Source organism: Dreissena polymorpha, chromosome 1 (assembly GCF_020536995.1).
Source record: "Dreissena polymorpha isolate Duluth1 chromosome 1, UMN_Dpol_1.0, whole genome shotgun sequence".
NCBI classification, from domain to species: domain Eukaryota; kingdom Metazoa; phylum Mollusca; class Bivalvia; order Myida; family Dreissenidae; genus Dreissena; species Dreissena polymorpha.
In genome coordinates this window covers 89159547-89174106 of record NC_068355.1, presented here as the reverse complement: position 1 = coordinate 89174106, position 14560 = coordinate 89159547, and the positions used below count along the sequence as shown (strand labels likewise).

The 14560-nt window shown below is 36.9% G+C and overlaps 1 protein-coding gene across 2 annotated transcripts in view; it reads left to right on the top strand.

Annotated features, from left to right (window-relative positions):
* The window catches only part of LOC127839798 (SH3 and multiple ankyrin repeat domains protein 3-like), a 53488-nt gene that overhangs the window by 26421 nt on the left and 12507 nt on the right, over positions 1–14560 (top strand). For both annotated transcript variants that reach the window (XM_052368187.1, XM_052368194.1), the window contains exons 9-15: positions 634–888; positions 1226–1367; positions 1672–1916; positions 2615–3002; positions 4972–5302; positions 7121–7322; positions 13643–13759. In XM_052368187.1, coding sequence (XP_052224147.1) covers positions 634–888; positions 1226–1367; positions 1672–1916; positions 2615–3002; positions 4972–5302; positions 7121–7322; positions 13643–13759 — 1680 coding nt within the window. The remainder of the gene's footprint in view (positions 1–633; positions 889–1225; positions 1368–1671; positions 1917–2614; positions 3003–4971; positions 5303–7120; positions 7323–13642; positions 13760–14560) is intronic.

Sequence of the window (14560 nt, the reverse complement as noted above, 5' to 3'; positions counted from 1 at the left end):
CAGTTTGTCTGTTCGTCATAATAAAATAAATATTCAAGTCCTATTTTAAGGTAAAGGCTATACTATTGCCTTGAAGAGTATAGTCACCCTTGGCTTTCAGTCTCAGTTAACATTATTGTGGGCTGCAATAAAACTACCCTTAAAGACCTTTTTTATTGTATTTTTAGCCCTGCTCTGGAAAAATGGGGTTTTATGCATGTATACAAAGTGTTGTCTCATATTAGCATGAGCAGTTGACACATACTTATCAGGGATTTCACTTTTCGCATGAACTGGATTCTTGCGATTCCTTAAAATGACAAATTAAAGCAGATAGTGTCATCCCTTATAAACCTTTTGCGGACTGCAAAGGCTTATCTGGGACAACTTTGCATTAAGCCCCTTTTTCCCAGAGCAAGGCTTACCTAAATAAAGATTTTTGTACATGTATGCAGATAGCTAATTGGCCCCAAATAAACAACAAACTAAGTTGTCTACATAGGACTACATTATTCAACAAGAATCGCAAGTAAAATTGTGTATAGCATTTAATATGCTAAGATAACAAAATGTACAATTAAAACATGTAGTTGAAGCTGAATAATAATTTCGTCTAGATTTCTACTCCTAACAATGTTAAGTCTTTTTCCATAGAGTACACGGGGCAGTGTAGACAGCATGCCTATCACACCACCACATCCGCCTAAACGACCCCGCACCTCGGGAATGCCAGTACGACGATCAAGAAGCTTGGGTTCCAAAGACAGAGACCGGGAAAGGCTGTCTGCCATGTTTTCCCGTGGGAGCACAATCAGTAGAGAATCGTCCAATCTGAGTTCATCCACCATCGGAGATCGACGAGTGGTGAATAGTGCCTCAGAAATGCAGAAAAAAAACGAAAGGATTGAGGTTAAATGACATTATTACTGTAAATTAATTCTTTTATCTCAGATTATGACCCACTCTGTCTGAACTTGATGCAAATTAGTTTGATAGGCTCAAACATTTTCTTTTCTTGTACTAAACATTTATCAGAAGTTGCATGATTTGGCAAAACATGTTAAAGTTGACGTAAGAAAAATTTCCAAAGAATGTCAGATATTGTCAAATCTTTTGTTTATTTGATTTTCAAGAGAATGCTATTTATGAAAGAGAAAAATCTTCAACAAGCTTGAATGCATTTTGATGAGCAATGTGTGAAAGCTTTTGATTGGTTGTTGAAATCTGCATTATTAGTGTCTTGCAGGTGTCAGTGACCACCAGAAGGACAGCGTCCCAGGACGGATACATGAACCAGGGCCCTGGCCGCTATCCCCAAAATGGTCACCATGGATACACAAGGCAACAAAACAGGGATGAGATTGCTATGGCAACAGATGACAATGTTTGTAAGTGGATTTGCAGTTTGGTGGTTTGGGGATGTATATCTTACATAATTAATACTGTAGTGCCCTCTTGTTAACTAACTGGCAACTCATTACATGTATCTAGACTTTAGTATGCATATCATAGTTAGAACAGTGATTCTATGCCATTAAATACACCCCACTTCTCTCGTTCTATATTGGCTCCCTAATATCATCATCTTTTCAATGAAGCATATAGTTCTATCAAGGAAGAATTAGGATAGGAATGGAAATAAGGGCATTTGATTATTTATGCATTTTGCTTCACTTTTTGCCGTGTTTGAAGACGAGGTTTTGGAAGCGCCAGATGAGGATCTGGATGGTGTCAGTGTGGGTGGCATGGACGTGTCAGACATTGATGATGATGACCACGCCCACCCACCCCCAACGGCCCGTGGGCCTCCCGAACCACGCCAACCAGGAGCCCCGCGGCCCGGTCCCATGGCCCGACCCAGTCAGCCCCCACATCAACCTGCACCACCACGATATGCACCCAGACCTCCTGGTAGCCAGAACTTCTCAAATACAATGGTGAGCATGCTAATTTTTATGCCACTGACATTGACTGATGCCTGAGGTATATACATGTTAATTGCCTCATTCATATTTTTTTTTGTCTGTCTGTATGACTGTAACTGAAATAACACTTTTTGTGCAGGATAGAAATAAGTGGTTTGCTATTTTCACCACTTAGATTGTATTGATTGTATTGATTGAAGAATGAGCTAGTTAACATCAATAGTAGCTAGTCCCACTTGGCAAGTATTTTTTTTTAAAGCTGGAATTTTGATTTCACACAATTAATTATAAATACCCCTCAATTAGCTTAAGCATATAGAATCAACTATCAATGATTAAGGCCGATAAAAACAATTTGTATATGCCTATAACATTTACCTGTTCATGAGCTCTTTGGTGAGTCATCCACCATGCAATATATGGTTACGCATCTGGGCATCCAACAGTTACAATTAAGTTTGTGTCTCTAAAAACACAAATAATTAATCATACCACCAGTCCTCCTCTGAGAAAAAAGAGAACTGTTTGAAAAAAGCAATAATTGAGTAATAATCAAGCTGATGATCTCTTGATCACAAGACATATATAATATCAACAACAACACTTGAACCGCTGTTCTTTACTACTTACATGAATTTATTTAATCATGTTATTCTATAAGGGTACTGGTAACTGGCAAATAGTTAACATAATAATGTTTTTCTCTAAAGCCATCCTACAGACGTAGTACAGATTACAACGATGATATTAATGGGCCCAGTATGGACATGCAAGTGCGTCCACCCATGCGTTCTTCAAACCCTCTCCCTGGTGCCCAGCGCGGCCCAGTCAACTACTACAACAACCGGACACCGTCTCCTAATCTGGCTGAGACATTTCCACCCTCTCAGGCAAACCGATCCCGCCCCTCCCCAGCACCTAGACCTGCCAGGTTGCAGCCAACACCACCCAAGCCTCAGCAGAGGCAGACCCCTTCCCCGCCTGCCGCCACAGGGAATAGACCAGGATCTGGGTCACGTGACAGTCTGCTTAGTCCACCGTCTAGTGACCAAGCCAATCGGGACAGCCGGCCGGACTCTGGAGGCAACAAACCACCAGGTAAGCAACAAACCACCAGATTGGCAACAATTAGGTAGGCAGCAAACCACCAGTTAGTCAACAAACAAACAACAAATAAACAAGGCATTACAAAGTAAGGTTTGATGCTACACTGCAAGAAATAAGAAAACTGCAAAAACTCGAGTCATGCATATGATAACACAATTTGGTAAACATAATTATAAAGATCTCTAAGAGGTAAATAGGATTTTTTTTTATCAGAGGTATCAAAATGTTAAAGGTTTTTAAAAAGTATCCAAAGTAAAACAACCCATAATACTCCTTATCAAAAATGCTGTTCATTTGATTAAAAACACTCTGTATATTGTTGTTTTTTATCAGAAGAGGAATACTGTATTTTCTTGCACTTCTGTCAGAGCTTTGTTTTTCATTCTACACAGTCTTTAAGGAAATGTTATACCTGATTTTTAGCTTGGCTGTTTTCGGAGAAAACCCGAGACATTGTAATAGCCAGCTCGTCGTGTCGTGTCAGTCGTCGTGTTGTCCGCCGTCCGCGTTGTGCTAAAACCTTAACATTTTGTCAAGGTTTTGAACATTGGCTCTAAAATCAAAGTGCTTCAACCTACAACTTTGAAACTTCATATGTAGCTGCACCTTGATAAGTTCTACATGCCACACCCATTTTTGGGTCATTAGGTCAAAGGTCAAGGTCACTTTGACCTCTCACAAAAAATATAAAAAATTCTGACAAGCTTTCATCAATTTTAAAACTGCACCCGCAGCCGAGCATGGCACCTGTTATGCCGTGCTCTTGTTTATGTATTGTAATAATTTTCATCTAAGCACACATTGCTCATGTTAAGCTTTTGTGATGGCCATTTGCCAGTTGTTCACCATTCATCATTGATCTTCAACATTTGCCTTGTTAACACTCAACAGGCCACATGAAATTTGGTCAGAAGATTTGTCAAAATCACAAGTAGTTTGCCTGGCGTCAAAAACAAGGGCTTTTTTATGGAATCTTGATCAGAACATAAGTCTCAACTATATCTTGGCTGAGTTTGAAATTGAATTCTTTGGGGTCAAGAAATGGGTTACTTTCTTTATTTTGGTTAAAATAAAGAAGAAGTTTTGTTGCTTTTTAGAAGCCACATTTATTGACCAATTCTCTTAGATATTTGTTAGAACATTTGTTCAAAGGATATCTCAATCAAGTTTAAAAGTCGATTGAGTGGGTTCAAACAAATTCATAATCAAATTATTGCAAAGGTTACACACGCAAGAATATTAGTCATAATGATATCTTGGCCGAGTTAAATATTGGGTTACATCAGGTTATAAAAACTAAGTTGCTTGTCAATACCCTAGATACCATATTTGTTACCCAATCTTAAATAAACTGGGCCAAACCATTTGATCATATTATACAACAGTCCAGTTCAAAACTTTGTCATGTGGGGTCAAAAACTATGGCAATTTATAAAAAAGCTTATAAACATTCTAGTGATCGTATTTTTTGCCCAACCCTCATGAAACTTAATCCAAATTATATCTTGGTTATTTTGAAACTTGTCATAGGGGATCAAAAACAAGTTCAAATTAAAGAAATAGGTTGTCAACACTCTAGAGGCCACATTTATAACCCAATTTTCATGAAACTTTATTAGAATAATTGCTATTGTTAGGATATCTGGGCTCAATGTAAACAATTTCTGGTTTGTTCAAAAACAGAGCAGCGAGGTGTTGGGGCAGTTTTCTTTATAACTCTGTAATGAAACCCTGGGAACACTCCCTGCTGTAATTTGTTTTGTCTTTGGGTCATATGTGAGCACCTTAGAGCCTTTGACCTACTTGTTTGCAATCGTTAATGTTGTTTTTAAATATGCTTGTTATTCAACATATAGTTCTGTTCAGTTGTGTTAAACAAAATAAATGACATTTATGATTTGAAAATACTGAGCTTTCTACAATAGCACATGCATTAACTACTGAATGTCTGTACTTGAAGGCATGCTTGAAGGCAAGAAGATCCTTCCTCCTCCAATGTTGATGCCCCTCGAGAATGCACCCCGTCCTAATCTGAACAGAGATGGCGGTAAACCTCCGAAAAAGAAGAAGAAAAAGCGCAGAGAAAACCGTGGCAACACAGATAACGACCTTCAGAGAGAGTTGGATGTGCGTTCCCCTCCTGATGCTCCGGAGAATCTGACCCCACCCCGGGGGTTTGCGGCCCCACTGCACCCACCACCATCTGCTACTGTGAGGCCACCAAGGGCACAGTCTGGAATCCCGTCTCCTAAGTACTCGAAGGGGGCACCACAGAAACACGAACCAATCAGGTACTCGAGAGCTTTAACACTTTAACCACATGATTATCCCTTAAACTTTGAATAAAGCTTTATCTTTTCATATTTTGATCATTTATTTGTTTTATTAAAAACAATAAAGTTTATTGAACTTATGAACATTATTATCTTGTGTTTATTTCTTATAGTCGCATCGGCATTCTAACATTACTAACCAAATTATCATAATTGACATATTTAAATAGAACACCAATCGCTCAACATGTTGAGCTGTTAATAAAGCTTGCAGGTGAATGCCTACATAGGTTTGAACCTTGCTTGGGGAAAACAAGGCTTATAGCATAAGCGTTAAGCATAGCGTAAAGCGTCATCCCAGATATAGCCTATTCCGTCCTTACAGGCTTATTCCCAGCACTCTTAATGCTTTAATTGTATTACAGTAAAACTGTTATAACTCGAGGAAGCACGGGACTGACCTCGATGCTCGAGTAATTGCAGGTTTCGTGTAATCCATGGTATTATTTGTTTTCATTGTCTCGGTTGATGATGCTTAACTCTGACTGCAAACGCTTTATTAGTTCCCTACCGGTTTCACGGGAGGGGACGTATGGTTTTGTCTCCGTCCGTCACACTTTTCTGGATCCTGCGATAACTTTAAAAGCTCTTAATATTTTTTCATGAAACTTGGAACATGGATAGATGGCAATATGGACATTATGCACGTCATTTCATTTTGTTCCTACGTCAAAAATTATGGTTGCTATGGCAACAAATAGACTAGAAATACTGCTGAAAATGGTGGTTTTTCTGTATCCTGCAATAATTTTTATAGTTCTTAATATTTTTTCATGAAATCTGAAACATGGACAGATGGCAATATGGACATTATGCACTTCATTTCATTTTGTTCCTAAATAAAAAAAATTGGTTGCTATGGCAACAAATATATATTTTAAAAAATCTGGAATTTCTGACAATTGTGGAGCCAGTAGGGGTCTTATATTGCTTGACAATAGTCTTGTTTACATGTAAGACGGTGCTAGAGAAAGAAAAGGCTTAGTAAAAATCGCTTAAGTTTACAGGAAAATAAACTTAACAATAAGGATGATCGTAAATTCATTTAATTTAATCAACATTCATACAACACATGATATAATAAAATATGTTTAAGCAATATTCAATGTACATGTAGCATATTTAAAATGGAACACAAGGTACGTACATGCACATGAAAAATTATCTGATACGCTCTGTTTTATACCATACATTTTATCATAATTATCGATTTCTGGTAATTATTTAATTATCATTAAAACTCTGTAGCTTTGATATGCATCTCAAAGGATGACAATTCGCAGTGTTTCTCAAACTCTAACTAACTTCACACCTAATTGAGTGTCTTTTGTCTGCTTGATTGCGCTGTTTACACAACTCGAATATTTTTAGCTCCAACCAGACGAGAAAATGTCCTCGATTAATTGCTTGTTAATAAGGTGTGAAATGCCTCTCAAGGACAGGCACACTTCCTCAAGTTATCGAAAATCGCATTTTTGAGTTATTGTGGGTATTTTTATGTAGAAATTAAAGGAAAATGCTAGGGACTTCCTTTAATGCTCGAGAAATTGCCAGCTCGAGTTATTGCAATTCTACTGTATTTTGGTTATAAGAAGTCCTTAGCAAATATCAAGTTTAAGCGGAAAGTGTCGTCCATAATTAGCTTATGGGGACTGGGATGACACTTCAGGTTTATGCAATAAACGGTGTTATCCCAAAGCCAGGCTCACTTGCACAAACATACTGTAGGATAAGTTAAGTCACTACATGTACAGGCTAATTCTATGTTGTTTTCAGGAATGCTGAGGAAGGCATGGATCTGTCCAAGGATGAAACAGCTGACCTAGATGACCGCCCGCCCATGGTCAATGGTATGGCTGTACCAATACGGGAGGGTCCCGGGCGATCAGCACGACCCGGAAAGCGGGTACAGCCCATGGACACTAGTGACGAGTTTGAAATGAACGGTGATTTGACCAATGGGGATGGACTGCTGCAGGTATGGTTACCATAGAAACTCGTTGTTGTATTTCTGGCTTTGGTCTTATGAGAGGCATTATAGTTGTAGCAATCTTTTACTGAAAGGACGCTAGATATTTAACTATCGTTTAACAATTGTACTGGGCAAGGTTATATAATTAACATATTACGGCCAAATACAAATAATTATATTTCATGCATAGGTGATTCCCCCACTTTAAGAACATTTTTTTTTTTTAAATAAGAAATTCATGTGAACTTGCGTTATTGTATAAACCTTGATATGTCTACTTGCTTAAGATAAGACATTGAGTAATTGTTTTTATGAAAGAACATAGCAAAAAGTAACATACATATTGTGTTATGATTCAAAATATTTTCAGAACTCACAACAGAATACACATAGATTTGGATTCAGTCAAAAATCGATGGTAAACTTGTAACAGATGTGTTTTAGTGTACTCTCACTGTTTGCATTAGTTTTTTGTGGTGCCAAGGAAAGTTGGTGTCATTGATGGTGTTCATCTTAATTAATGGAAAGGAAAATACATTGACAACTTATCCTTTGTTTTGTTGTGAACTATGTGATTATGATGTGATATATGTTACAATCCAAAACAGTATGTAACATCAAAGAATGTAACTTAACTCTAAATTATACACATTGACAATATGTGTTAGGTTTCAGTTACTTCACTTCTTGTTGTTTTAATGTTTGCTTCATATTTCATTATTTTCATTGATAGTTTCTGAATGAAAATCCATAAATTTGAGTTGTGTAATTTACTCTCAAACACACCTCTAAAGCAACATTTTTATATTATAATTTCTTTAAAAAATGGCTCAAAATATTCCTATTACCAAAAATTATTTAAAATATATATGTGTTATGTTAAAAGTGCTTTTGAGTGTAGATATATTGTGTATTTTTAGTTATTCTCAACATCACTGTTTTATTTTTACAAGCATGACAAAGAGTGTATTATAGTTAGCTGTTGAGTGAAATAGAATATTGGGAGTTAAAGTCCTTAACGCAGAGTATGGCTTTACAAGTTATTTGTTCAGTCGAAGGCATAGTCACTTCTAGTTGTTTGTTCTATTCAAGGCACAGTCACTTTAGTTGTTTGTTCAGTCCAAGGCATAGTCATTTTTAGTTGTTTTTTCAGTTCAAGGCATAGTCACTTCTAGTAGTTTGTTCAGTCCCAGGCATAGTCATTTTTAGTTGTTTGTTCAGTCCAAGGCATAGTTATTTTTAGTTGTTTGTTCAGTCCAAGGCATAGTTACTTCAAGTTGTTTGTTCAGTCCGAGGCAGTCACTTCTAGTGGTTTGTTCAGTCCCAGGCATAGTCACTTCTAGTTGTTTTTAGCTCACCTGAGCACAACCTGCTCATGGTGAGCTTTTGTGTTCGCCTTTTGTCCGTCGTGCGTCATCCGTCGTCAACATTTGCCTTGTGAACACTCCAGAGGCAACATTTATTGTCTAATCTTCATGAAACTTGTTCAGAACAATTTATCCCATTGATACCTCGATTAAGAACTAAACTGGGTCATGCTGGGTCAAAAACTAGGTCACTAGGTCAAAAAAAAGAATAACCTTGTGAACTTTGAAAAGTCACATTTGATGACCAATCTTCATGTATTTTTGTCAAAATTTTTGTCTATATGATATGTTGGTTGAGTTCAAAAAAGGATTCCTTATATGGCTATAGAGAAACCTTGTGAACACTCTAGAAGTTACAATTTTTGCCCAATCATCGTGAAACTTGTTCAAAACATTGGTTTTATTAATATCTCGGACGAGTTCAAAAATTGTCCAGATCGGTGAAATAACAAGGCCGCCAGGGGGCGGGGCAGTTTTCTCTATATGTATATTGTTAAAAAATGTGAACACTCTAGAAGTCACATTTTTGGTCCAATCTTCATTTAATTTGGTCAGAACATGTGTTTTCTGGATATGACGGTTGAGTTCGAAAATGGTTTGGATCAGTAAAAAAACATGGCTACCAGGGGGGGGGGTCATTTTCCTTATATTAATATACAGTAAAAAAAGCTTGTGAACACTCTAGAAGTCACAGTTTTTGCCTAATCATCATAATTTTTTTGTAAACATCAATTTTATAGATATCTCGGACGAGTTAGAAAATGGTCATGATTGGTGGAAAAACATGGCCGCCAGGGGGTGGGGACGTTTTCTCTATATGTATATAGTGAAAACATGTGAACAGTCTAGTTGTGATAAGCCTTAATGTTAAAGAAAGATAACCTGTACATACTTTTTAATAGTTAACTAATAGTTAACTCCCTTGTATAAACCTGGGACTTCTTTCATAAAATGTGGTGTACATAAAGACAGTAGTTTGCATGCAATTTAATAAACCTATGTCATAAAATAACTGTACTTGTACTAATGCACTGATCTTTGATCTTTACTGATAAGCCAAGTAAACCTACTGTGTTTTGGTGTATTTAGCAGACTACTGTGCTATGAAACTGTTCCATGGCAACCTTGTTATTTGGCATTTTCTAAATTAGAAACACTCTTTTGATTGAAATAACTTTTGTAAATTCTTCTATTTTTATGCCCCCCTTCGAAGAAGAGGGGGTATATTGCTTTGCTCATGTCGGTCGGTCGGTCGGTAGGTCGGTCGGTCCGTCCGTCCGTACACCAGGTGGTTGTCAGACGATAACTCAAGAACGCTTGGGCCTAGGATCATGAAACTTCATAGGTACATTGATCATGACTTGCAGATGACCCCTATTGATTTTGAGGTCACTAGGTCAAAGGTCAAGGTCACGGTGACCCGAAATAGTAAAATGGTTTCCGGATGATAACTCAAGAACGCATACGCCTAGGATCATGAAACTTCATGGGTAGATTGATCATGACTCGCTGATGACCCCTATTGATTTTGAGGTCACTAGGTCAAAGGTCAAGGTCACTGTGACCTGAAATAGTAAAATGGTTTCCGGATGATAACTCAAGAACGCATACGCCTAGGATCATGAAACTTCATGGGTAGATTGATCATGACTCACTGATGACCCCTATTGATTTTGAGGTCACTAGGTCAAAGGTCAAGGTCACGGTGACCCGAAATAGTAAAATGATTTTCGGATAATAATTCAAGAACGCATATGCCTAGGATCATGAAACTTGATAGGTAGATTGATCATGACTCGCAGATGACCCCTATTGATTTTCAGGTCACTAGGTCAAAGGTCAAGGTCACGGTGACCCGAAATAGTAAAATGATTTTCGGATGATAACTCAAGAACGCATATGCCTAGGATCATGAAACTTCATAGGTAGATTGATCATGACTCGCAGATGACCCCTATTGATTTTGAGGTCACAAGGTCAAAGGTCAAGGTCACTGTGACTTGAAATAGTAAAATGATTTTCGGATGATAACTCAAGAACGCTTTTGCCTAGGATCATGACACTTCATAGGTACATTGATCGTGACTTGCAGATGACCCCTATTGATTTTCAGGTCACTAGGTCAAAGGTCAAGGTCACAGTGACAAAAGTCGTATTCACACAATGGCTGCCAGTACAACGGACAGCCCATATGGGGGGCATGCATGTTTTACAAACAGCCCTTGTTTACATTTGAGTCACTGGAGTTTTCCACTCTCCATAAATTGTGTTCTTTAGATTAAGTTAGACTTATTTTATAACTAAATTTTTGAAGCAACTTCTTTACTAACAGTAACTTATATTTATATCAGTTTTTTGACAGATTGTGAACTTCTTTTTACAATTATTAAGGTATTTGCTGTATTCGTTCATTTTTAATGATGCATAGCAGGCAGGGGGGGGGGGGGGGCGGTGTTAAAGCCTTCTTTTTCCTTGTTATTTTGTGTGTGTGTGAAACAAAGTTGGCCAGATGTTCCGATTTACCTGATTTCCCACAGAAGATGTGCCCCTTCCAACCTTACTGCCTACTATCCACAGGGGGTCACCAGTTGTATGTTAAGACTTGATTATCACCGTCGCAAGAATCTCTTTAGTGCGATATGCTCTCTTCTGGCATATATTTTAAGCGTCTGGGTAACATTAAGTGCCTATGATGTACACTAAATAAGCGTCTGGATGATCTTGAATCTTGTTTTTATGTCAAGTTTACCAATTAACACTTTGTATTGTCAGATGTAATAAACATGGGAACATTAGATATGGAGACTTTTCTTGCGGTATATAATACAGCTTATCACGGCATTGTCTCCATAAAAATGAAGCGAAAGGCAACAACACTGGATCGATTTTTTGGTCTATTCAACAAACCAAGAAACACAGAGTCGGATTCTGAGCCAAAGTTGTCGAGTCTAAAGTAAGAATTTATTTTTTTAAATGTATTATAATGCGTTTATTGCGCTTAGTTTATTCAGTATGTTTTAATTGTTTAACTCTAAAGTATTGAAATATAGGAACAAAAAGATTGAGTGTAAATTTATTAACAAATTTCTTTATACTAATAGTACAATAAATAGAGCCCATACAATGATAAACATTGTACATGTATGCCTGTTCCGCTCTGTATACACCTTGTACATGTAGATATTTATTTCATTAAAATTGAATTTTATCAAATGTTTTGTGCACTTTTTTCAGCTTTTGCATTTTTAACTTATAACATTCACATTTTATCATGCTCTGATAAAATATGGTAATTGAAATATTGATCAGACCAACAGTATTTAACTATTTATGTATATTTTGAAATAAAATGTTTGCATTGTTAATTCAACTGAATTTTACATTTCTATATACTCTCTCTTTTTTATTTTCAGAACTCATCATGAAGATGACTGTTAGAGTGCACCTACCAGCTCAGTGTGGTTAAATTTAGCTGCCAGCCCCCTACCATTTGGAGCCACAGTGTATTTGTTACTTGTTGTACTGTTGAATGTCAATTACAATTTTAAATAAAAATTTAACATCTTTAACAGACAGCGTTTGATATTTACTTCTTTATGTTGAAATCACCTATATTCAGTGTAAACGTATTGATATATGACCATTCATTGTACACTGTCTTCTTGTGGCTGCCCCCTCCCCCCCTCTGCATTTGTTTTATGGAACAAATTGTGTGCCCCCCAGTTATGTCCTCACTGGGTCCGGCCCTGCATAGATTCTTTAGATTAGTTAGTTATTTTCATTAAAGCTGCTTTGGTTTTCACTTATAGATTAATTCTTTGAGTGTATTCAGGTGTATCTGACTAGACGCCTTTAGTTAATTGATTTACAACCAGTAAGTGTGTTAGAAATAAGCGTTCTTTAATTTGACTCGATAAATATTTCCGTATTACATAAGTGCTCACAAAGTTACAGAACTCGTAAACGTCCCGTGACCGGTTCACTTGCGTAAGGGAACTAGACCGCACTACCACAGTTGTTTATAATAAAACATTGCGAATACTTTTAGTCACATTTTTAGTTCAATCTGAATGACACTTGCTGATCTTCATACATGGTGACAATCTTTAAGAGCATAATATTTTTTGCTCATGGTGAACTTTTGTGATCACCTTTTGTCAATTGTCTGTCTTCCGTTGTGCATCATGAATATTTGCCTTGTTAACACTGTAGAGGCCACATTTATTGTTGGATCTTCATGAAATTTTGTCTGAAGATTTGTCCCAATAATATCTTGGACGAGTTCAAAAATGGTTCCAGTCTGTTGAAAAACATTTCCGCCATGGGGCCATTTGTTGTTCATTCTTCATGAAACTTGGTTAGAACATTTGTTCTATTGATATCTTGGGCTGCAAAGAACAGGTCATTTCTTTTTATCTCAGGTGAGCGACTTTGGGCCTTTCAGGCCCTCTTGTTTAAGTCTCGAGCACAGTTACTTACTTTTGTTTGTTCAGTCCCAGGCACAGTCACTTGCAGTTGTTTATTCAGTCCCAGGCACAGTTACTTCTACTTGTTTGTTTAGTACCAGTCATAGTCACTTTTAGTTGTAAGTTCAGTACCATGCAAAGTCTTTTCTAGTTGTTTGTTTAGTTCCTGCATAATCACTTCTAGTTGTTTGTTCAGTCTCAAGCAAAGTAACTTCTTCGTGTTTGTTCAGTACCAGGCATAGTCACTTCTAGTTGTTCATTCAGTCCTAACTGCTCTGTTTTGTGTGTGCTTAACCAGGCTTTTTGTTTTGTTTATATACATGTACTACTTAATAGTTTCCAAAAAGCACACAGTGATCTGATTATAAAACCAAGTGATGATATTGATCACTGATAGAACAACACATAATTGGTCAGCACAATTCTTGATTATCAAGCAAGTGTCTTTTCTTAATGGTTATTAAGGTTAACCCATCATCATGTCCACTTCTAGGAGTCGGTGATCAACGAGGAAGATGACACCATGAGTGTCATCCCGCCTCCCCAGGCATTTCGAGGTCCGTCTGCTCGACCTGGCCCAGGGAGAGCACTCTCACAGTCCATACCTCAGGTAATCACACACTAATATTGTGCACCCAGAAACTTAAATGTTTTTGTTTATTTCTTTTTAAATATTCTGTTCCTTGTAATATTATTATTAGTGTAGTAATGTTGAAATCTTTTAAACTGATATCCACATTTTGTTAGTAAGATGTTTTAACTTTTATATTGACTTCGACAAGGTGTTTGAGCATCTATCTGTTGATTATGAGCAAGATTTCTCCTTTTTAACTTAAAGCAAAATGTTTTAATTTCTATCTGTTGACTTGAATGTGATTATCAACTTAAGGCATGGAATTTTACCACTTACAGTTTTGCTTACTTGAGGCTCTTCTTTCTGTCTTCCGTAGATTATAAATTGAATTTGTCTTTGTTCAATTTGTAGTCGCACATAAGTTTTGTTTGTAGCATATTTTGTAAACTAACTAAGTTATCAACATGAAGTTTTAAATTTAGTTAGATCTCATTTAGTGGATGTACAGAACAAAAGAGCACATTTCTCATGCACCATATTTTCTGTTGTTTTTATTTAAACTTAAATTTTGTGAAAACTTAAAGAGGTAGTAACTTGAAACTAAATGGGTAGCTACATGTACAGTGTTTTCCCAGGGGGCAAAGGGTCATGGAAGAGTTTATTCAAAAAGGGCATTTTAAAATGCAGTTAAGGCAAAAAAGGGCAAAACGTTCCGTTAAAACCTGGTTTTGGGATGAACATCTAATCGCAAATGTGGTAATATAAAATAATAAAAACAAGTACACTTAAGTGTAATTTATGTATTTAACTTACATAAATTAATGCTGATTTATTTAC